This window comes from Neolamprologus brichardi, chromosome 6 (genome assembly GCF_056152115.1).
Source record: "Neolamprologus brichardi isolate AB-2024 chromosome 6, ASM5615211v1, whole genome shotgun sequence".
In the NCBI taxonomy this organism is placed as follows: domain Eukaryota; kingdom Metazoa; phylum Chordata; class Actinopteri; order Cichliformes; family Cichlidae; genus Neolamprologus; species Neolamprologus brichardi.
Genome location: NC_142109.1, coordinates 32,844,696 through 32,869,821, shown reverse-complemented (window position 1 = coordinate 32,869,821; position 25,126 = coordinate 32,844,696). Strand labels below are relative to the sequence as shown.

Below are 25,126 nucleotides of genomic sequence, written 5' to 3'. Positions count from 1 at the left end.
GGAGTTAGCAAACAGATGAGGAAATAGTTGTAGGGGAAAATCTGAGAGCTTACACAGTAGAGCCACTTAAATGACCCAAAGGCCATAAGACGGTTCTAATAAGTCATTGCTGAGGCAAAGATTTATGTTGCACGACAGCCCCTTTACTCTGGAAACGAATGCTTCCCATCCAATTTGGCCCAAATCCTACCCCACCAAAATAAAACTAAACACACTGAAGCACCAACATCTCACTCCTCTACTTTTTGCTATTAGATGCTCAGAAGCAGCTGAGCTGAGGAGGTCTGCTAGCGTGGAAATGGCTTTAAATCCTATAATAAACCCACTTCTGACATCATTCCACTAATCCCCCACCTCACAGCTCAGGCTGAAAATGTAACAGAGGAGCGAGAATGAAGAGGATCACTCACTCCAGTAAGTAGGAAGTGAGTAGAGTTGCAGGTAACTGTCTATATACTTCACAGATCACAAATATATCGAGAGTGAGATTTGTAGGTGATATGAGCACAATCACACTGCAGGACAGCTGAGTTAATGTGTATATCTGTAGGCCGGAGTTTCACACCGGAGCTTCCTCTTCCTCTCCATATTATCTCTTTCATTTGCAGACACTGATGGCTATAAATGGTTTTTCAGCCTGACTCTCTTCCTCATCCTCCTCCTCTCTCTCTCTCTCACTTCCTCTGTGTTTTCTTTGTCTCTCCATCATCTCATCTCTCCGTTCAACCTCTCCTTCTACCCACCGAACCATCTACCTTTCCCTCTACTTGCCAGCCGCCCCGCTCTCACTCCTCCTCCCATTCTCTCCCACTTCCCCTGCTCTCATCCATCTCTCCGACTTCACCGGAACTCTGGGGGATCCAGGACAGACAAGTTGCCGTGGTAACAGGCAGAGCAGAATTTTTTATTTTTTTTATTTTGTATTTTTTTTTTCCCGGAGAGAGGAGGAGAGAGAGAGAGAGAGGCTGGAGAGCATCTGAGCGCCAACTGATGTATCTGACAGAGACAGACAGAAAGGACGAGGCTTGGTTTCAGGGTGATGTTTGGTCAGTGCTGTTGTTTGCATACATATCTGTCTGTGAACGTGGCACCGAATGAACTGCAAAATCTGTTACGTCCCTAAATGTCTTGGAGCGCCACCATGTATACCATACTTGTTGCTGACAAAACATGCATGTATAATTGTAGCCATCCCCCCCGACACACACAACCATCTGGGTGCTAAATCCATTTTCTAATTTTCCAATAAATAATAACGTGTGAGAAAATCCTGTGGGGTGCAGCCATTCTTGCGCAGGCGCATGCCGTGCGTGCATTGCTGCACAGGTGACATGAACGCACGTGCTCATGTGTCTCACCTTGGTACTGATTGACTTGGGGATATGGATTCCTCTGGCCCTGGCCGATTTGTCTGGGGAGATGTTGCTGCTGCTGGAGCTGCAGACACAGACAGATGGAAGTTGTTAAGCAAGTATGCTGAAAGCGTGTTACAGCTGCTCGTACCTATTTCATGAATTTTGTATCATTAGGGTGTGAGATACACAGAAGAACAGAATCACACTTGACAGTAAGAATAGTTTAGCAGAAGAACCTTTCTTTTGCTCCTCTATCGCCGGATTGAAGCCAATGTGGTAAAGTGCTAAAAGCTGCACTTCCTCTAATGGCCACTTGAGCTGGACCCATGCCTGCTCTTAAAGAGCCAATAACAGCCAAAAGTAAATAATATAAAGATGTAGGTACACAAATGTTTGATGGAGGAGATTTTAAGGTAGAGACAGATGTAGCTGAGAACAGACAGATGCTTGTTACAGTAGATGTTAGTTAAGTCCAGGTACAGTGAGGCAGTGAGACTTGTTCATACTGTCAAGATCAGGCACCAATATTCCACAATACTGATACAGTTAAAGTTTGATGAAGTTATATAGATGCTGGGAACAGCGGCGACCTCACAAGGTCTCGAATAATCAGGCTCCATCTTATCTTAAAGAGTTCATATTACTATATCCCCCTAACCAGGCACTTCGCTCTGAGACTGCAGCATTCCTCGAGCATTTAAAAGCAGAATGGGAGGCAGAGCCTTCAGCTTTCAGGCCCCCTCTCTGTGGAACCAGCTCCCAGTTTGGATTTGAGACAGACTGTACTTTCAAGATTAGGCTTAAAACTTTCTTTTTTGATAAAACATATAGTTAGGTCTGGATCAGGTGACCCTGAACCCACTCTCTGTTTTACTGCAATATTGGGGCACAAAATCTTTCTGATTTAATTTGAAGCTTTATTTAAACTTATGGACAGAAGCCATTTTTTGTTTCCTATTTGCACGTTATTTTTTTTGTTTAAATACTAGCATTTTAACTTGTTTTACCTAATATTTTTATTTATTTCATTTTTAATGTAATGTTAAAAATACATTTGAGTGTTTCCTAGGTCATTGTTTTCATTAGCTGTGGGACGAGACAACAGGGTGCTAATCACAGGTGGGCAGACTTAAGCAGGTGAGTCACTGGAGCCTAGAACAGGAAGTTTGCCCACAGGAAGCGGAGATAAGAGACAAATAATCATTGACTAATCGACTAATCAAAGAAAATTGGCAGATTAGTCAACTACCAAAAGAATCTGTTTAAGCTGCAGCCCTACTCTGCATTTCATCATTAGTTAATATTAATCTCTGGTTCTCTTCCACAGCGTGTCTTTCAATTCATCCATCCATTCGCTTCCGCTTATCCTTTTCAGGGTCGCGGGGGGCGCTGGAGCCTATCCCAGCTGTCATAGGGCGAGAGGCGGGGTACACCCTGGACAGGTCGCCAGTCTGTCACAGGGCCAACACACAGGGACAGACAACCATTCGCACTCACATTCACTCGCACATTCATACCTAGTGGCAATTTAGATTTTCCAATTAACCTATCCCCACAAGCTGCATGTCTTTGGACGGTGGGAGGAAGCCGGAGTACCCGGAGAGAACCCACGCAAACACGGGGAGAACATGCAAACTCCACACAGAAAGACCCCGGCCTGATGTTGGAATTGAACTCAGGACCTTCTTGCTGTGCGGCAACAGTGCTAACCACCGTGCCACCGTGCTGCCTTTCAATTCAATTCAATTCAATTTTATTTATATAGCGCCAAATCACAACAAAAGTTGCCTCAAGGCGCTTCATAGATACAGAGAAAAACCCAACAATCATATGACCCCCATGAGCAAGCACTTTGGCGACAGTGGGAAGGAAAAACTCCCTTTTAACAGGAAGAAACTTCCAGCAGAACCAGGCTCAGGGAGGGGTGGGGCCATGCTGCGACCGGTTGGGGTGAGAGAAGGAAGACAGGATAAAGACATGCTGTGGAAGAGAGACAGAGGTTAATAACAGATATGATTCAATGCAGAGAGGTCTGTTAATACATAGTGAGCGAGAAAGGTGACTGGAAAGGAAAAACTCAATGCATCATGGGAATCCCCCGGCAGCCTACGTCTATTCCAGCATAACTAAGGGAGGATTCAGGGTCACCTGGTCCAGCCCTAACTATATGCTTTAGAAAAAAGGAAAGTTTTAAGCCTAATCTTGAAAGTAGAGATAGTGTCTGTCTCCCGAATCCAAACTGGAAGCTGGTTCCACAGAAGAGGGGCCTGAAAACTGAAGGCTCTGCCTCCCATTCTACTTTTAAATACTCTAGGAACAACAAGTAGGCCTGCAGAGCGAGAGCGAAGTGCTCTAATAGGGTGATATGGTACTACAAGGTCATTAAGATAAGATGGGGCCTGATTATTTAAGATCTTGTATGTGAGGAGCAGGATTTTGAATTAAATTCTGGATTTAACAGGAAGCCAATGAAGGGAAGCCAAAACAGGAGAAATATGCTCTCTCTTTCTAGTCCCTGTCAGGACTCTTGCTGCAGCATTTTGGATTAGCTGAAGGCTTTTCAGCAAGTTTTTTGGACATCCTGATAATAATGAATTGCAGTCGTCCAGCCTGGAAGTAATAAATGCATGAACTAGTTTTTCAGCATCACTCTGAGACAGGATATTTCTAACTTTAGAGATGTTGCGCAAATGGAAGAGAGCAGTCTTACATATTTGTTTAATATGTGCGTTGAAGGACATATCCTGGTCAAAAATGACTCCAAGGTTCCTCACAGTGTTACTGGAGGCCAAGGTAATGCCATTCAGAGTAAGAATCTGGTTAGATACCATATTTCTAAGATTTTCAGGGCCGAGTACAATGACCTCAGTTTGATCTGAATTAAAAAGCAGAAAGTTAGTGGCCATCCAAGTCTTTATGTCTTTAAGACATTCCTGCAGTTTAACTAATTGGTGTGTGTTATCTGGCTTCATAGATAAATAGAGCTGGGTGTCATCTGCATAGCAGTGAAAATGTATGCTATGTCTTCTAATGATGCTGCCTAAGGGAAGCATGTATAATGTAAACAGAATTGGTCCTAGCACTGAACCCTGTGGAACTCCATAATTAACCTCAGTGTGTGAAGAGGACTCTCCATTTACATGCACAAATTGGAGTCTATTAGATAGATATGATACAAACCACTGCAGCACAGTACCTGTAATACCTACGCATGTTCTAATCACGCTAATAGGATATTATGGTCGACAGTATCGAATGCTGCACTAAGGTCTTTGTCCTCTCTTCCTCCCCTCATCCTAAACAAAGTCACCCAGGCTCAGGAGAGGCCGCCCCTCCCTGATCCTAGGTTTCTTCCCGTTAAAAGGAAGTTTTTCCTTCCCACTGTCGCCAAGTGCTTGCTCAAAGGTCCTTTGATTGTTGGGGTTTTCGCCCCATTATGGTAGGGTCTTTACCTTACAACATAAAGCCTCTTAAGGCAACTGCTTTTGTGATTTGGTGCTTTGGGAAGATGTGTTGGGTAAACAGCATTGGGGACAGCAGAAGAAGATATCAGAACAGTTGAGTTCAGACAGATGTTGGTGTAACTGAGTTTAGCCAGATGTTGGTACAGCTGAGTTAAGACAGGCACTGGTACAACTGAGTTAAGATGGATGATATAATTGCATTAACACAGATGCTGGTATAATGAAGTTAAGACAGATGTTGCTAGAGTTTGTTATATGTTGGCCACCTGATACAGTGGAGTTAAAATAGATGTTGGTACAGCCAGTTCAGGCAGATGTTGGCACAGCTGAGTCAAGACAGGTTCTGACAGATGCTGATGCAGCTGAGCTGAGACAGATGTTGGTCGAGTTAAGACAGATGCTGATACAGCTGAGTTACGACAGATGTTGGTGTAATTTAAATTAGGCAGATGTTTTTACTGTTGAGTTTAGGCAGATGTTGGGTATAACTGTACTAAAACAGATGTTTTGGTATAGAAGAAGAGAGGAAGATGTGTGCCGACGGGATTAGATTTGCGTACATAACCTGTGTGATGCTCGTTTGCATTAACAGCATCATAACTGATTGGTGTAATGATGTAGCCACAGTTTGTTCTGCAGGTATAAAGAGAAACCTGAAAGGTCTGCACATTAACAAGCAGTCTGCACATTTTAAAGCAGGTCCTGAATGTATGCATGGACAGGTTGCTCATTTTATACTCAGTTAACAACATACACTAAATCCCAGCAGGATGGCGTTCCTTTTGGGCACCTATATTTGCGTGTCTGTGTATGTTTTTGCAGATCCAATTAAAACCCTTCGTAGTGGGTGGTGACTTCAGAGTTCAGAACTCTTTTAACACTTGATTCCCTCACAGAGAGAGAAATAAAAAGAAAACACCATATTATCACAGCAGGCGGCATGTGACAAAAACACATCTACACACACACACAGACACACACTGAAGAGATGAAAAGGAAGTAGTGAAGAGGGGGCTGGTTGAGGGTAATTATACATGCAACCAGACAACAGTGAGGAAGAAGAGAGGATGAGCTGCTCTTGTTTGAGCTGAAGATGCTGACAAATCTACATGGATGTATGAACAAACAAGGCAAACACGCACACGCACACATTATAATTTAATGGGTGACAGATGAGTCACAGAGGCCTTCCTTCCTGTTTAATCATCACCCCACTGAATGACATGAACATAAACTCACCTGTTCAGCCAAGAGTTGCTGCTGCTGTCTCTGCTCTCTTAAGAGCTGCTGTTTCTGCTGCTCCATCATGTGCATCTGCGCCCTCTTCTCCTGCTCCATCACCATCATCTGCTTCATCACGTCCTGCCGGTAGACCGGAGGCGGACCTGATCCCTGGTTGGGGCCCACCCCGGAGGCAACGCCGCCAGCGGGGTGAGGAGGTGGTATGGCGCCAGGTGGTCGTGACATCCCCACCACACCTTGCTCCTAGAAAGAAGAAGGCAGCAGGTCAGGTGGGCTATCAGCTAATAAGACATCACAGCACACTTGCACAGCTGTCATTTAAATATGACACTAGCAGCCAGCTGGATAAAGCATTGACTGTATATAAGAGATGAAGGTAGGTGTATGATGTCATCAATTGGCTCCTCCCTAAAGCAAGCCCTTCTCTGTCACCCTTCTTGAGTTTAATAATGACAACAATTAACAAAATACAAAGAATTGAATGAGGTCACAGAGTAAAGTGGGTAGTCAGAGGACTTGACCCCTGCTGACCATTAGAAAGAATGCACGTCGATGATGGTTCTGCATCATAAACCTTCTCATATCCAGAAGCTATGGCAGCTTTTTATATACAGTCTATAGATTAAAGACAGGAAACAGTAGGCTTCTGTGTGAAAAGCTAAAAAAATCAGCCAGCTAGCATCTATAAAGCTCTATAAAGCTATAGCTGCAATAATATTATTCCTAACCAGCTTGTATGTATGTTGTCTATTTGTCTGTCAGTATATCAGGAGAAATTACACGAAACTCGATGACGGGAAGGCAAAGAAAGAACTTCCACGAGGTCACCAGTGAATCACTACATGCTGTATAGCTAGGTAGCATTTAGCCACATGGTAAACAAACTCTTACAGTTTTTCTGTTAAAGAATTTCTCTTGAGCAATGCCAAGTGAGTCAAAAGAATGCACGCAAAGGTGTAATTGTAAACCATACAGGTCAAAACTCTCAGCGCTAACACTCTCTTTGCAAGAAAGCAAAGTATATGTATTTTCCAAGATGTTTAAATATTCCACTGAAGCCATTTTTAATCACGTATGCTCGGTTAAAGGCGTAAAACCAAACAAAAAGGAGCTTCTCGGCATCTAACAAAACCATTTCAGACTCTGAAAATCTCCTCTCCACCGAGTCATTGTTATCGCTCTTTATCACAAGTGAATGCCACACAATAAGATCAGATACATAAGGAAGGCATATTTTATACACTATCGGAGATGGAGGCATTTAGACTGCCGGCTTTGCGTGGTCCCTTTTTTGGCATAACGCTGCAGTCGAGCCTTGTGATGTATTTTAACTCACAAAGACACAGTCCAGCTGTCTGTGAATGACAGTGAAAAACAAGATAAAGACAAGACTGCCTCAAGATTCAGCACGCTGGGCCACCCTGAGTCCTCCCAACGGGGGCACCGGCTTGTCCTCGCTGTGCTGCATACATTATCTCCTCATTAGCATATAAAGAGCACTTCCTCCTCCACTCAGGCGTATGCTAATCTCTAATAGGATGAAATGGCCTGCTCTGGCCAATGGGAGTGGAGTGTTTATGGATCTATTAAAGGTTAGACAGCTGAACGAGAGTGGACATTGTTTAGGCCTGCCAGCAATAGAAAGGGGGAGGACTGAGAGGAGAGGAAAGAATGATTCGGGCCAGTAAAGAGTGTTTGCTCGCATAAAAATGCACCAGCACACAGGAACAAAGAGTGTACAACAAATCACATTTAACTGCAGGGCAAGAATGAAACAGCGAACGCGGGATTACAGCACCAAATCACATCGCTGGCTCGCGTCAGTAACACACCAGTATACTCAATATGTTTTGAAAGAGCCAAAGCCTCGTAATCCGCATTGAGGCTCGGCTCTTCTTAGAAAGGAGTTACGTGTAGATAAACCTCATATATTAGAGCACAAAAAGCCCTGTGGAGCAAACAGAATCGGCTGCTTAGGACTGGCTCACCAGACAGCCAGACCAGACTGATCGATGTTCAGAGCTACGTGTCTCATCTTCGGATGGCATGTTTGTGCCCGGATGGCAGCGCGGCAGTTAGACGATGCACGAGAGCGGGGAAGAGACGGCGAGCTGTAGTGCTGGGAAATGACCAACGGGTGGCAGTGGTGATCTTTAAGCACAGGCGTGTGTGTGCGGGTCTCACTGGCCTCCTCTCAGCAGATGGCTCAATCATGACGGCTCTGATCTACGATCGCTCCCTCTCTCACTCTACCACTTTTCTTTCCTTCTCTCTAAACACCCCCCCACCCCATCAAAGTCCTCTTTTCTCGACTCTTTCTTTGGTTCCATCTCTTCTCTGAAGAGAAGGGGCCCTGAGTCATGTCCACACAACTGCAAAGGAGTGAAAAAACGGAAGAAAGACGGGTTAGAGAGGAAAGAGGAGAGGGAAAAGTCTTAAAGATTTTCCTGGAGGTGGTGAAAAAGCAGCACGGTGGCATCTTCCTAAAGAAAGCACAGCTCCGACACATCTTCTAGTCAAATAAAGACACACGGAGAAGACAGACACGAAGAGTAAAATAATGGAAACGCAGTAAATGAATTCGAATTAGTACTATTTCAGCGCTGTTAATACTTCACTGGAGCGTCGCTAATATACAAAGAATTAAATCTCACGCCAATAAAGCTCATTAAATCAAAAGCAGGTATCCTCTTCAGAATGAAAAGGCAAATTAAATTAATTGGAGGGAAGAGAAAAGAGCATGTGTGTGGAGAGAAACGAGGCATGAGAGCAGAAGGACAACCACAGGAGGAGGATTTGAGCGTAGATCTTGTTTGGGGAGAAAAATCGAGAGGATGCGATGGAGGTGATGAGCCAAAAGAGGAGGAGGAGTAAAAGGTGGGCTGGAGGGGAGGAGAGGAGAGCAGGTACCCTGGCAACAGTTGCTGCAGCGCCGAGCAGATGGCGCTCGGAGGAGCGGTTATGGCCGCCGCGCCTGGTCACCCTCCGCAACAACCGGGCAGACCCGAACAAACAGCGTACAGTACACGCGGGTACAAACGAGTCTCCCGTGCAGCGTTAATGTGTTCGACCAATCTTCCACTCTCTTTGTCCTCTCGTGTGAGCGTTGTTACTAATGTAAGAAAGAGCACGCTCTGTGTCTGTTTTCTCTGTCAGCCCCGTCCATCCAACTCTCTCCCCCAGACGCTTCGTTTTGGCACCTCGGACCGGCTCGAGTCAGCCCCCAAACTCTGAGCTGTTCAGCAGAAATGGGTCAGTGGATAAAGTGACTTGAAGCTTAGCTGCTAACGAATAAGAGCTCAGTCACAGGCTGAAGTTTGTAACTGAAACAGTTCCTGTAAGTCGGACGGTTTGTGGCAGAAAAACTGAGGCGGAAAGAAGAAGAAACCAAGAGTTGAATGTATTCTGGAGCATGTGTGTGTTTGTTTGTGTGTATGTAACTGTGTGTGTTGGAGACTGTCAGCTTTATTGGGTTAGCAGGCATGGAGAGCCTAGGTGATTACATTACACATGAAGTGAGCGGAAATTTGTGTGTGTGCATGTATGTGTGTGTGTGTGCGCGTGTATAAGAGAGACTGAAATATGCGTCTGCTGCATTAACTGTATTTGTGTTTATGTGAATGCATTGGTATGCAGGGACTGGCACCCAGTTTGTTCGGGTCTGATTGAGTCACTGCAGTCTGGTGCTCTATTTCAGGGTCATGATTTTCTGTGCACAGAGTGAGTACACCATATATCAGTGGCATCTGTTCAGTTTAGTCACTTCATTGTTTATTTATCTCTTTACTTATAAGAGATAATAATGCATTAATTAGTTTAGGTAAATACACTTTGGGCTACTTCATTCGGTAAAGCTGTACTGGGTTGGACCCATATTTAGCTTAAGAACGGCCTTAACTGTTTGAGACTTAGATTCAACAAGTTGCCAGAAATATTCCTCAGAGATTTTGGTCTCTGTTGCTGTAGATTTGTCTTCCGTGCATCCACGATGCAAACCTCCCGTTCCACGACATCCCATAGGTGCTCTATTGGATTGAGATCTGGTAACTGTGGAGGGCATCGAGTAAAATTTAGTTCAATTCAATTCAGTTTTATTTACATAGCGCCAATTCATAAACAGCAGTCCCTTATTGACCTTACAATAACAGAGAGAAAAACCCAACAATCAGATGATTCCCTATTGAACAAGCACTTGGCGATAGTGTGGAGGAAAAACTCCCTTTTGAAAGGAAGAAAGCTCCAGGAGGCAGCCATCTTTCCCAACTTGTTGTGTGTGAGACGAGGTAGACAGAACAATGAGTGTTCAAGAAAGCTGTTTGAGATGTTCTGAACTTTGTAACATGGCCTGTTTTTTTCTGCTGGAAGCAGCCATCAGAGGATGGGTCAACAAAAACACCCAGAGAGACCTTGGCTGTTTAAATGATGTTCACTTGGTACAAATGAGCCCAATCTTCTACTGTCCAAATCTTTTAGCCAAAGTTTCCTGTTACTGGCCCCTGGTGTAGTTTTCTGCTGCCGTAGCCCATCTGCTTCAAGGTTTGATGGATGCTCTCCTGCATACCTTTGTTGTAAAGAGTGGAGTTACTGTTGTCTTTCTATCAGAAAGTCTGACCTCGGACATCAACAAGTCATTTTCACCCAGAGAACCGCAGCTGTGTTACGTGCCAAGAGGTGTGGCTTTGCTTTTGTGTTCTATTTGTCTTTCAGGTGTCAAGCCTCCACCTATTGGCCAGTTCGAAGTTGATTGGCATGTGTCTATTGGCTGGTCTGGGCCCAGTTGGCCAATCACACGCCGAGGATTACTACAAATGAGCAGCTCCCTGGCCAGCTGGTGGCTGCTGGCTTCTGCTATGACAAACATTTGCGAACAGGCTTCTTTGTATTATGTGTGGTGGGAGGCTGGACAGGTAAGCTGGGGTACCCTATACACTGATTGCAGGTTTTAAACTGTTAGACACACTAGGTTATGCGGTTGATGCCACTTTTGTATGTTTTCACTGACCTTTTGTTGAGCAGCTAGGTAGCCGTTTTGTTTTGCATTTTTCTTTTAGTTAGGCCCTGGGAGCTCTCGACCTCTTTTTGTTTTATTACTTTCTTTGATTTGGCTCAACCGCCCAGTCCTCCTCCCCCACCTTTTTTCTTATAGATTCCAATAAATCCCCACTGATTCTTAACTGTCCTGTTGTCCTTCTTCATTGATTGTGGTTGTCCGGTGTTGCTGTCTCCTACCTGCCTTTGCCACCACCATGGTGGGGGGGACGTAACACAAGTGGCGGCTCGTCCAGGATCTGAACCCAGGACCTTTCGCACCCGAAGCGAGAATCATACGCCTTGTTTTTTTTGTTTTTTGTTTTACCATTCTCTATTAATCCTAATGATAGAAAATCCCAGTAGATCAGCAGTCTGAAGTACGTCCGTCTGGCACCAACAACCATGCATGTCACTTAAATCACCTTTTCCCCCCAACTTTTCATCTTGTCCATGTCTAATTCACTCAGTTGCTGCCATGTGATCTGATGATTACAGCAAAATAAAAAAAAGTAGAATTTTTTTTTTTTAATTTTCTATTACCATTAGTTACTTGACCCTTAACAAAAAGTCAGCACTGTGTGTAACACATTACGGTAATCACATTACATTTTTCTACATGGCAGTAATGTAAGATATTTCTGCCCTAAATTCAATAATCACAAGACAGATGCAATTATGGCTCCTCAGTCACCTACAAGACAAGTAGATACAAAACCCCTCCAAACATGCAATTTTCTTTCCTCGTGCTGCAATCATCCGACTTCAGTTTGTGTGCAGGTTGGAGGGAAATGGCGTCACAGTCAACAGTTTTTAAGGAATTTAGATATGAACAGTAGCTTAACTGTAATTGCACGAAAGGGAAAGAACACAATAGCAAACTGTATCCTGTCTAAATATCACTGCTGCTAACACAAAATCAACTCTTTGTGAGCATCTGCATAAAAGGTGATAAAGAACTCAAAATGACTTTAACGCTGAGCGCATGCAGACTCCAGCCAAGCAGCCAGAGCCTGTAGGGTCTACCTTACAATATAAAGCGACTGTTGTTGTGATTTGGCGCTATATAAATAAAATTAAACTGAATCATCTCCACCAGGTAACAAAACAGGTAACCTCTTGGGCTTTTTATTTGATTTTTTTACCGACTTTGCTGTCGGCTTTGCGTGTCATCATTAGGACTGGGATTTGCATTGGTATGCTAACATGTTTGTATTGTTTTATGTGACAGGCCATGTTACAGTAGCAGTAGTGAAAAATTACCTTCTTGACAGAGTACTTAAGTAATGTAAGCATGATATTTTCTAAAAGTAATTGATGTGTACTGCATTATTTTGAGCAACGACCCCCCACACTGGTGAAAATTGGACACTGTGACAGCAGAAGCTGAAGGAAGGCAGGCAAAGCTTTCGATTCATCAGCTGATTAACCCTCCAACCCTGGCCTGTGGTCACGAAATGTGAGATATGCCCGCAAAAATAAGGTTGGGCATACAAGCAGCTAAAATGGGTTTTCTCCACAGGGTGGCTGGGCTCAGCCTTAGGCCTTGATCATACTCTGTTACGGACACGGATGGCTGGAGATCCAATGGCTAAGTAGTTATTCCTGTTATATTTCTTTAAAGTCCACTGCCTGGGGCGCATGCCTAGTCGGTGCATTGTAATATAAATTCTCTACAGATGAGTTTGCGCAATCATTGAAACAGGCAAGCAGGTGGACATCCGCATGGACCCTCGTGTTCACTGTTCATGAAATTTACCCCACTTGGACCCGAGTGGACATGAAAAGTATAACTGAGGCTTTAGTGATAAGGTGAAAAGCTCTGAGAGCTGGAAGGGCTCAGGTTAGAGTTTCCTTCCTGGGAGACAGGTGAGGTGGTTCAGGCATTTGATCAGAGTGTTGCCTGGATGGGTCTCTGTGGAGTTTCTGGGTACATGCAACTTGGAGGGGAAGGGAAGACCCAGAACCTGCGGGACAGATTATATATTTCATCTGGCTTGGAACACTTTGGGATCCCCGGGAAGAACTGCTAAGTGTTGCTGTGAACAGGACATCTGGAATACCCTGTTTGCCTCGCTACAACCATGACCTGACTTTGGGAAAGTAGAAGATAATGGATCCATCCATTTTCTATCTCTTATCTGGGTTCAGCTCACAGGAGGGCAGCAGTCGAAGCAGAGAAGCTCAGGCGACCTCTTCCGGGGGGATACCAAGGTGTTCCCAAGCTAACCGAGGGATCTGTTCCACTCAGTGAGCACTGGTCTGCCCCAGGGACTCCTCCCGATAGGACATGAGCGAAGCGCCTAGCCTAGGAGACGGTCCATCCTAGACAAAAATGGACTCCCCCTAAACGCGCCGCAGTGGCTTGGTCCACTTCCTGTAATTCTCTAAACCCCTTATTTAGCTAAAGTAAGCTAAGCTACACAACTACTTCTACCATTGAGTAGAATAAAACATATTGACAGTTGTAACAATTCTGCACTTTCTCAGCTTCATTACTGAAACATCTGCTGCCATATTGTTAAGCGGCAGCCATGCCTCCGAATGCAGGAAATTTGCTCATGAGCTAACAGGACTAGCCCCCCCTCAATTCTACACCATTTAGAAAATACTGGAAATAACCCTGTTGGCATGAACATCCACTCTCCAGCTGAGATAAAAATCCCATCTGCGACCACACAGCAGTGAGATTAACGGCTGCACTTGCTACACTGAAATAACACACACACCTAAACACATGCACCCACACTGAAAAAGCAAAGAAAAAAGGGACAGATTACTACAGCACTACTACAAGTTTATGCAAAAGAAACACACACACACTCACACACAACCTATAAGAGCATCGGCGCCTGGCAGCCGAGCGCTGGGTGTCTGCGTGCTCTCCAGAGTGGCTCACATCTGTCACCCGCTTGTGTAAGAGGGAGGGAGGGGGAGGGTGTGAAGAGGAGAGAGGAGATGCAAAGCGAGGGTTGGGTGGATAAGGAGATGCTTCATTAGTCTGTTACAGAGGCTACAGCTGCAATCAGACTGAGACAGTGAGCAGGAAATGTATCGGTTTTTTCCCCCCAAGTCTCTATTCAGATGAGCAGAAGATCTGCAGCAGGTGAAGGTTTATGGGCAAATCCAAGCCGTGTCCCTGGTTACCGTAGCCAGCTGAAGGTCACAGAAGGCGCCTTCGCAGCCAGGGCTCATCCATGCCTGAATGTCCTTGGGATTCATGCTGGCTGACCTTAAACTGTGACCCCCTCCCGTGACGCATGAGAGGTGTGGCAAAATATGCAAATCAAAAGCACTGCATCGTGAAGAATGAGGTGGCAATGTGACTGCCAAATGTGCCTGTTTGCTGGAGTGGAGTTTGTTATATTCAAAGGTTTCAGCCTGAATGAATGGAGATGGAGACAGCAGCTACAGACGCATGAGGGATTATATTTCAAAAGCTGTGATATGGATGGCAGAAGACACCGTATGCTCACATACAGGTTATAGCACACAATTTCCTTTGTGTTGTCAACCCCCAAATTCCCACAATATGCGAAAACATGGGGACAGAAGACAGAATTTTCCTTTAATTTGAAAGCCAGAGTTTGTTTTTGAGGATAAAAACAATAATTATGTTATTTAGTCTATAATCCACTGTTTTCATTTTCCCACTCTTTGTCTTAAACTTGACTGTCATTTGGCTTTTTATTACCCATCATCAATTGCCATTCATCAGTACTAAAACATTGTTACTTTTTATATAATTCAAACATAATTAAGAGTAATTAACTCTAATTAAGTGCAATTAAGTCTAATGAAACCAATGCAGAGTGAGGAAAGTCACATATGAGACTAATAAACAACAGGAAAAGATAAAGATGGAAACAGAATTGGACAGAGGATGATTACTGCATATAAAACTGGACATAGCAACCATGACATGACCCGATAGTTTCTGGACTCTGCATGTTGAAACCTCAGTGTTTTTAATAACTGCAGTGTTTATTTTTTTTGGAGTCAGAAGTCACCATATTTGGACAACAGGTGGGAATGCTAAGCTGCTGCATCAGCTAATGCTCGGTATACAAGAATTTCTGCTAATTAGCGCTAAGCAGTAAACTATTAAAATACTAGAATCGAATTCAACTAAAAGAAAAACCTCTTGGAAGCGCTGTACCGGACCACAGGCCAAACTATTTCTGAGGAACCCATTAAAAATGCTCCAAAAGGCACTGAAAGTGCAACCAAGGCAGAAAGCTCTGGTTCCAGCTGATTCTCAAAGCTGCTGTGGCTTGTTCAGAGAAAAGATTTCCTTTGGCCTCTGTGCTCTAATTCGATGTGAGTTTTTCCAAATATTCCACGTTCCAGCCTCCCAAACCTCTTGAATTGTTCTGAAGGAGCGAATTAGCTTCAGAAGCCTAAACAGTTTTTTGATTTCAGGCTATAAACACGTTTATTTCTGTTGTAAAGTTAGGCATGTCAACACATGAATCTGTAGGGAGTGACTGTGTTTGCGTGTAGCCTCGTGTGGCCGTTAGCGGAACTGCACTTTTTGACACCTGTACATCGATTTCTGCATCAATAAAATCTTCTATAAAGGTCGTCTTTAGCTTGTCGTCAAACAGACAGCTTTCTATGCTTTTAAATATGTGTTTAACACAAAGATATGAAGTCAGTGACTCGGTGAAGAAAGTATTTGATTAAAAATAAAAGATGGTGCACTGCAGCTTATGGTTAAACACAAGCTTTATGCATGTTATGCAGCTCCTGCTGAGTGATTCACATGCATATACATAATCACACATACACACTAACACCAAGCAGATGGTGAAGGCAGACCTTACAGTGTTGAACTATCCCCACAGCTTCCAAGGTAAAGAAGACATCTCTTCATCACACACAGAGTCACGTTTCCATCGCTTCAGAGGGCATTACATCGCTTTACACGAATTTCCTGGAAGCTTAAACTGGCCCAAAAACAAGTCTTCATCCTAAAACATGAAGGTTTGCTCCCACAGGGAAAAATAAAACCGAATATGTAAACACATTTGCCCCCCAAATACAAATATGCACGGAGCAATAAGGACAGATCAAAGTTTCTTAGCCACATATTTTTCACATGTAGAACAACACATAAACCCACTAACCCAGCCCGGCCCCCCTCAAACACACACAGGCACACACACTTGTAGACTTACTCAGTTTCTCCCAGAAGAGAGTTATATTTAAACTGCTGGAGAGGAGTTTTGCTCCCCACAGAGGTCTGTTTAATCTCTAACATCTCTCTACTTTAAACCCTAACTGGCCTATTTCGGAATCTTTTGAATCTACGCACACTCACCCTCATGCACACATAATTTACAGATCAATGTCAAAGTGAAACACACTCAACCTTCCATTTTCCTTTTTTTCCCCCCTTCATAAAATTCACCTCACAGGCTCAAAAACAATCGGCTGGGTTAACAGGGTTTCTTGGGGATCATCCTTTAACCATAACTGAAGCGACATGATGCCATGCAGCGACGCTGTGAAATGCATGTAGGCATGCAGGAGTGGATCAGTTTGACTAAATGAGTCCCTGCAGCATGAACGCTGTTTGGAGGCTCTGTGTTTAACCGAGGGATTTCTGTGCAGACACAGGATGCCACCCACAGACAGCAGCAAGCCTGGAATGTCACTTCACGCTCGTTTGCAGTCGTGTAGCGTGAAATTCTTTAAACTATGATCTCTGCAAAAAAAACCAACGAAAAACTGTATTGATTCACATTTATTATTACAGTTAAAAATGAGAACATTATATGCATTATATGAACACTTTAGACTGAAACTCTTATTCCCGTGAAGTTCGGATGCCAGGGTTTCCACTAGAGTGTCGGAAAACCTCTAAAAATGTAGCACATTTTAAGATGTTTCTTTAAGCTACTGTCAGGTTAGCCAGTGTGTGAGTTTAGCTTACTGTTACCCTAAAATGTTGTATAAAAACTGCCTGTTAAAGGAAGAAGAGGTTGAAAAAATACGAAAGAACCAGGTTATTGAATTAATTACAGTTTTTTCCTCAGACTGCACAACTGTTCTGATAGAAATCCTGTGTGGCGATTTAAAACAGGCAGCATGTGGAACCCAAAATGTACAAAGGCGGGAATCTGAGTCTGGTCCCAGATAAACTTCCATGCATAAGCTTTTTTAATCTAATCATACAGTCCAAAGCAAACACGAAAACATCCAGCGCCTACACTGTAAGCCCCCAAAGTATTCCTCACTGCCCCCTGAGGCCAGGACAGCAGACCGGATTGCACTTTCAATTCAGTTTTATTTACACAGAGCTAATTCACAACAACAAATGCATCAAGGCGCTTTATACTGCAAGGTAAAAGCCCTGCAATATTAGAGATAAAGCACAGAAAAATCAGATGACCCGCTGTGACTATCACTTTATGGTGACAACAGGGAAGAAGAACTCCCTTTTAACAGAAAAAGACCTCCAGTCGGACCAGAGGAGGGGCAGCCATCTACTGTGACCAGCAGGAGCTGAGGGGAAAGAAAGGAGAGACAAAAAGATGAGCATAGAAAGACAAGGACAAAGTAGGAGAGAAAAGACAAAGATGAAGCAGGAGTACAAAGACAGGAGTAAAGGAGAAATGCTCAGTGCATCATGGGAAGTCCCTCAGCAGCCAGACCAATAGAAGCGTAACTAAAGGACGGTTTGGGCTATCAAATCCATCCATCTTATAGGTACAGAGGCTGTCACTGAGCACACCCCTCATTGCAAAAACACTCTCAGATGGCAGAATCCTCCCCGAGCGTCACAAAAATGTGGAAAAGAATGTGACAAAGAGCCCACAGAGTCCCATCAGCCCAATCTCACGGAGTGCCTGGAGGACCAGAAGAAACCCGACCCATCGAACACATCTGCACTGATCTCCAGCCGAGGCCCTGGTGTCAGACAACAGAGGACACTCGTGTAGCTCAGAGCTGCTGTGGTAACACAAACGAGGCCTACACAGTATTTGGCAGGTGGTTTTAGTGTTGTGGCTGACTGGTGTACCTTTAAAAAGGACCTAAACAGCTAAAACCATCGACGCGAAGGAGTTCCTGCTGCTCGCGGCTCCGCGGTTAGACAGCGTCGGTTCAAACCCAGGCCAGGACTCCCTCACGTCTTCCTCCCTGAGCTTAGGGTGATTATAAATTTCCTGTTAATCATCTCTAATCAATTAAGCGTCTGGTTCAACACTATTAATCACTAATGTTTGTTGAACCCTGTAAAGCATTTCACAAGCTAATCTAATGACCTCCTTCTTATGAATACCTTTATTACCACCTCTTTATCATCCTGATGCTTTATATAAGGTGAATAAACGGTCACGGACGGCTGAACATGACGAGCGGCGGGAGGACAGAAGACGGGTGTAAATCACGTCTGCGACAACGCGGCAGGAAGAGAAGAAGAAGAGGAGGAGAGCGGAGGGATGAGATCATTGGTGGCCGGGGAGTGATTGAGGCGAGCAGGCGAGTGTACCACCCTGAGAGGGACCAGGTGCTACAGTAAATCACCTTGGAAACGGTCGCCATGGAGACCTTAAAGACAAAACGGGGAGGCAGACGAGAGGGAAGCTGGGATCTGACGGTGTGTGTGTGTGTGAGTGATTGAGCGATGTCAGCGCGTGTGTGTTATGAGAGAGAAGACTGATGTGTTCCTGTGTAATCTAATCATGGCGGCTGAGAATGGAACATCTGAGGGACGACGTGGAGCTGCAGCAGGCGGACCGCTCTGTCTCTTCTTTTCACTCGTCTATATCACGACATGCGTTGTGCACACACGCGCTCGCAAACACGAGCGTGCGTCTCAAAGGCGTGCGGCTACGTGTGATATCGCCACGGCGACTGCTCCGTCTCTTCCCTGAGAGAATTCCCAACTAGAGGTTTTGAATTATTCACAGCTGTGATCAGTGCTATTACACGGCTGTTAACGGAGGTGAAGATACGTTCCACGCATCCGTCCATCCTCCCTTCTCCGTCTACCTCCCCTCCCCTCTCCTCCCCCTCGTTGTGACAGTAAACTGCCTTTTTATCCGTACGGCATCCTCCATCTCTCACTCAACAGCCTCCTCTTCAATTTCCTCCTCTGCTGTCACACCAGCTCTGTCTTCCATTCTCTCAATCTCTTCTTCATCTGATTGCTTTTCCACTTTTTTTTCCTTCACTCCTCCACCCCATGCCACCATTTCCTCCCTCCCCCTTGTTCTCCATCCACCCCTTCAGCTCCATCCATCTTCCCATTTATTCCTCCGCCCTGCTTTGTTTGCACCCTTCTCGCCCGCCTCGTTCTTTCACGCTTTCATTTGTTTTTCTACCTGTTTCACATTTGTTTTTCTTCATCCACGCTCATCCATCTTTATTCCCACTGTTGCTCATTTAGCGGCTGTATCCGTCCCTCCCCCCCCCCACCTCAGCGGCCATCATTCACCTCCCTCGTCTCCACCCTCTCCTCCCTTTCACCATTTACCGTTTTTCACTCTCTTCTCCTGTTTTCTTTGACTCCATCTTTACTGAGCGGCCGTGTAACCTCCACCTCTCTTTGTCTCTCTCTCCATCTACCTCTCTAAATCTATCTCTGCCTCTGTCATAGCCCCCTCATTATGCCTTCTCCACCCATCTCTCTCTCTTTCTCCCTCTCTCCAGAGAAGCCATTAGGTGCTGCTGTAAGGCTATCACTCTTCTGCGCTCTCCCTCTCTTTTCACTCTTTTTCACTCTGCTTTAGTCTCAGGGCAATGGGTTCCCCTTCCCTCCTTCCCTCTGTCATTCTTCCTCAGTTTCTCCTTCTCTCTCCCTTCCTGTGTTTCTTCAGGCGCTTTTTTCTCTCCTCCTCTCGACTTCACATCCTTCCTTCTGCTTCAATCCACTTCACCTTCCCTCCATCTTGATTCCTCCACCCCTTTAACTGCCCCCACCTTCTATCCTACCATATTCCAGTGAGATCGTCTTCTGTAGCTGTGGGCTTATAGGCAATCTATACTGTGCTGTCTGTGGCTGCTACGCTTACACCTACAGTTATGTACGTGCACTAAATCTCTCCATCGGTTCAATTCTTAGCATATATTTCTATAGTAGGAATCAGCTGCAACACCGAAGAAGCGATGAATCAGGCCAACAACTAAATATTACTTTCTCTAATAACGGAGATCTTATAATGATGTCTTCAAATCCACTGTTGCAGCCAACCAAGAGTCCAAACCAACCCATATATGTACCCTGTTTATATGACTGTGTCATATTTTACTTTATCTGAACAGCTGGGGAGGAGTAATATGCAAAGTAAGAAGGAAAACTGTAATGTTTGATTGTGAAGGAGAAGATTACAAGCTCATAAACATGAATGTAAATTCAGAGGTCTGTAGCTGCTGTTCCATCTCCCTGTTTAAGCTCAGTGTAAAAATGCAAACTGAGATATTGGATTATGGGACTACTGTGACAGCAAACTGGAAGGATGTTAGCCAACCATGCGGTGAAATAAACAGTTTAAACGAGAGTCTGTTTACGTGATTTATTGGTGTGAAAGGCACGCTTTTTAAATATATTTCGAGAAATGGCTTCGGTGATGTGCCATGTGGAGCTGTGGTTAATGCCTCGTTAAAGCATGCTAGTCTAGTGGAAGCTGTGAGGAATTTGAGAATAATTACAGCCATAGACTCTATAAAAGATGGACGAAGCTTCCATTTTCCCCTTTAAAAGTGAAAATACACAGAATGTGAAAAACTGTGAAAAACACAGAAGTGCCGCAAACCTGCATGCTTTTTAATGGCCACCAGGGGGCGAACCCAGTCGCTGTGGAAAGATTGCAGCCCTGTTTAAATCTATGATAAAAGAGGCCTCGGCCCTGACCTCAGTAAACACTTTTCAGATGAATTCACTCAGTTTGGGTCACATTAAGTACAACTTCGAGTCAATGATATAAATTTCACTGGCTAATGACTTGTTCGCTCAGCACAAGGGTTCACGGGGAAGGAAATATATTAGCATATACCAATGATGCGACCCATTGGTTTGTCAAGTCCCACTATGCCTCGATCTGCAGTTTTGGCATTTGAAAAGTGTGACGAGTGAGGGGTGGATCCAATTGTGAAACAGCACTTTCATTAGCTAATGCCTTAGAACAAGCTGATTCAAATGGCGGCCCGCGGGCCACATGCGGCCCAGAAGCAACCTGCGAGTGGCCGCATGTGGTCCTGGCAGAAACACAGAGAAAAGGCAAAAAATTAATTAATTTAAAAAAATAAAAAAATTAAAAATTCCTACAGCGTAGTGTAGACTGTGAATGCAACACTCCTAGTAGCCTAGCAATATTTAACCCACAATGCTATCATTGTAATGTATGATGCGACAACAGCATGTCTTTCTCAGTCCAAAAGCGCAAAACTGACAATTAAAACCTTCAGTTTAACCCTGCCTGGACTGACAAATACTTATTCATTTTACCGCCAAATCCAAATGCCAAACCTATGTGTTTAATTTGCAGTGAGTGTGTTGCGGTACTTACGAAGGCACCGCAATGACAAACACCAGACTTCCTGCACAAACTTTCCAGAGCAATCTCAGGAGAGGGCTGCAAAAGTACAGTTTAATTGCGAGTTTAATAATCTTACAACCAGATTTGTACTACCATGAGGGTCCTGTACAGCCCAAGAGAGCTGCAGCAGCTTCCCTTCTTGTTTGCTGGATCTTGGCGAAGAAGAGAAAGCCTTTCACAGATTCTGAAACAGTGAAATACTATTAAAAACGTACCCCTGTCAGACAGTTCAAATATTCATAGAGTTGAAGTTTTGGCTTCAGAGGAGTTTGAAATGCTGTTAGATGACCTGAAGAAAACTGATGTAATGTCAGAATGGCAGAAGGTGGGTTCACAGACAGAACTGATAATGCACAGTTGTGCATATATGTCCGGTTTTTGGATGGCAAATTGCTCGGTTTACTACCGTTAGAGGGACACACAGCTGGCGAAATAATGTTTGAGAAGATTTCAGGGTTTTTTTGAGGAAAATGGTCTGATATGAAGCGTGACGGATATACTAGTGATGGATGGGGTCCATCCATGGGAGGAAAAGTGAGTGGTCAGCAAAATATATATTTTAATTTGAAAAGGAATTATCAAAATGTTTTTTTGTTATTATTTGAAATGTGCAAAAAAAAAAAAAAAAAGTTTGGTTATAGCTTCCTTTTTTTAAATGGACCTTTTGGTGTGCATTTGTGAGAGGCCACCAGATTTACAGGGGAAAAAAGAATAAAAAATTACTTGTTTTTCAATACAGTTGTGTGGGTTTGAAATTGATCACAATCTGCTGCTTACCGGCTGCAAAAAAATATCTGGCCCAGATAAATTCCCCGGTTTGAAAATCTGGCCCAACTAACTTTTTAGTTGAATAGCCATGTCTTAGAACGATCGCAGTTTCCTAAAACTTAATGTTTGAACCTGAAACTAGTGAACGACCCCATAAAGTCATCAAGAAAGTGTCGGCTGAGGTAACAGAGAAAAGGGCTAAGGGGCGTTTTCCTTTTTACGCTGTAAAACCACAGGTTTGCCCCCTGGTGGTGATTAAAAAGAATGCAGATTTACATAACTGTTTGGTTTTAGCCACGCCCCCTTTTTTTAACACCATTTACGGTTAGACAACAGGATGCACTGTGTGCGACATTATGCACACTATATCAGGCTGGTGTGGAGAGTTTGGCTTAGCTGCTAGCATTAGCAGCCTTTGTTTCTTGCCTGTATATTAATGTCGAGCAGTTTTAAATCATTTTACAGCCTAGACAACCACAGTTTTTCGTTCCCTACATCAAAACACTGAAGAACCAACCTTATGAGATGCCGTCTGTCTCACTTTCCCTCTTGCTCCATATGAAGGGAGCGGGCTGCTGTCTAACAGTACATTACCAACCTTTTTAGCATGAACAAATCATTTGTTTAAATGACTACTGTTTTTGGTTACAGCTAGTGAGGGTGGCAATGTTGAATCCACTATTTTAGTAACTGTGCACATCCGTAACCAAACTAGCAACCAATGTTATTTGTCTTCTTGGTGATTTCAATCCCATTAAATGCTGCAGCTTTCCTCAAAAACATACTTTTTCAGTATGTTTCAGAGATGCAAGCAATCTGTGGATAAGATAGCCAAGAAAGCCAGATATTTAAGATAGTGTGAGCCTTTAATATATGAATTCTGGTGCTTTCCTCGCTCTGGAGAAGGGATATAATGACGAATAAATCCAATTTTCTGATCCACTTATTGTATTAGAAGAAAACATTCACAAATCTGTCTGAGCGTGCACACAAACACACAAACTACGGAGCACAACCCATCTCCCCCTCACTTTGTCTTACACATTTAGCTGCCTTTCTACATGCTGCACCTTCTGCTATCTTCATCGCCCCCAACTCTGCCCATCTTTGTATGCTATTAATCTCTCTCCTCCTCCCTTTGCTTCCTCTGCTTTACCTCTCCCTCTCGCATGCAGGGGAGACAGAGAGCGAGGGAGAGTGACCATTATCTAAGGCAGCATCTCCAATAATTCCACAGCAGCCTATTATCCACAATAGAGCCAAAATGGCCTTTGGTAATATGATGAAATCTGCCGTAAAAAGTAGAAATGGGACTAAAAGCGTCAGAGTGTAGAAAAACCTCCATTCCTCAGCTGCTTTATCACATTATTGCATTCTACTCATCTCCCTCTGCCGCCGCCCTCCCTCCCACATTCAGAGCATTACTGTGTCTTTCTCTAAATTCTCTTCATTTCACTCAGTTTGTCTCTTTCTCGCCGCGTTTAGTAAAACCCCTCCCTTCATCAGTCACACAACTCTGTCTCTTCCCATCAATTGCTTTCCCTGTCTCTTGCTCTCCCCCCCCGTCCGTCTCTTCATCGCTCGCTCTCTCGGCTCTCTATGCGGCTCTCCACGAGAGTGCGTTGATCCGTCATCAGATAACACCGTGCTCTCGAAAAAGTAGAAAATGGAAATTCCATTAAACTAAGTGTTGGTCTCAGTCTCTTCCTAATGCAGCTAAAACGCTAATCCGGCTCGCGCACGCATGCGGACGGACCGGCGTGGACGTGACCGCTCATGCACGCAAATGCAGAAGAGAAAGGACCTTGCAATCAGTAGCGTGCCACAAATAGGTGCAGGGAAAACAATTTGCAGTCATTGCTAACAGCTGCTGCTGTGAAGGCGGTTTGAGTGTATGTGTGTGCAGAGAAGGAAAAAAAAGAGAAAGAGAGATAGAACCAGTTCCCTCTCTCCTCCTTTTTCTTTTTCTCCCCTCCTCCACTGCGTTGTCCCACGGGAGGTGGAGAGGTGATGTATAGACCCTCTCATGATCGCACGACTCAGCAGAACAGATGGACAGAGAGAGGGAGAGAAGGACAGAAAGAGTTAGAGGTATACTGTAGTAGACAGAACAAAAGGGTGATGCGATGTGTGTGCAGACTGAAGGCGATGTGGAGAGCTAATATGCTGTTTTTAGTCCTCCTTAAAGCCAAGAAGAAGTGTGTAAGTGTATACACCTGCATGGTAGGATGTCTTCTTCCAACTCTGTGGCAGGAGACGTTCCCGACGGCCTGATCCCGAACAATATTGATCAAGTGAATGAAAGACGGTAGATATGTTATATGCAGATATGTAATTAATGTGGAAATGTTTCACTGTCTCTGTGGAGTCCTTTTAGAAGCAGGTCACTAAGGCCCACAACTATACCTGCAATCACATCGGCCACACTGCTTCTGTCATTTTCTTTTGTTTGTTAGCAGAACTACTCATAAACTTACGGACAGCTCTGAATTAAAATCTATAACAGTCTGGGCTTTTTGGGAGAATCATTCACCAATGTGAGAGCGCGATATTGGATATTTGGGGTCTTATCTTTGGAAACGCATCTCAGATTGAAATGAGAAAAATTGGGAGATGTCTTCTTGATGTTCTCAGGAAAATATCACAAATAAATCAAAAGCCAGATTTCCTTCTTTGTCCAGAGACTCACTTCCTGCCTGCTGAGGAGAGATTTTTTAAAAGC

The 25,126-nt window shown here is 44.1% G+C and overlaps 1 protein-coding gene across 2 annotated transcripts in view; it reads right to left on the bottom strand.

Moving 5' to 3' along the window:
* maml3 (mastermind-like transcriptional coactivator 3) overlaps nucleotides 1-25,126 on the bottom strand; it is a 146,139-nt gene that overhangs the window by 5,224 nt on the left and 115,789 nt on the right. For both annotated transcript variants that reach the window (XM_087842123.1, XM_087842124.1), the window contains exons 4-5: nucleotides 6,059-6,304; nucleotides 1,359-1,437 (exon numbers count right to left, since the gene is read on the bottom strand). In XM_087842123.1, the coding sequence (XP_087698249.1) occupies nucleotides 1,359-1,437; nucleotides 6,059-6,304 (325 nt within the window). The remainder of the gene's footprint in view (nucleotides 1-1,358; nucleotides 1,438-6,058; nucleotides 6,305-25,126) is intronic.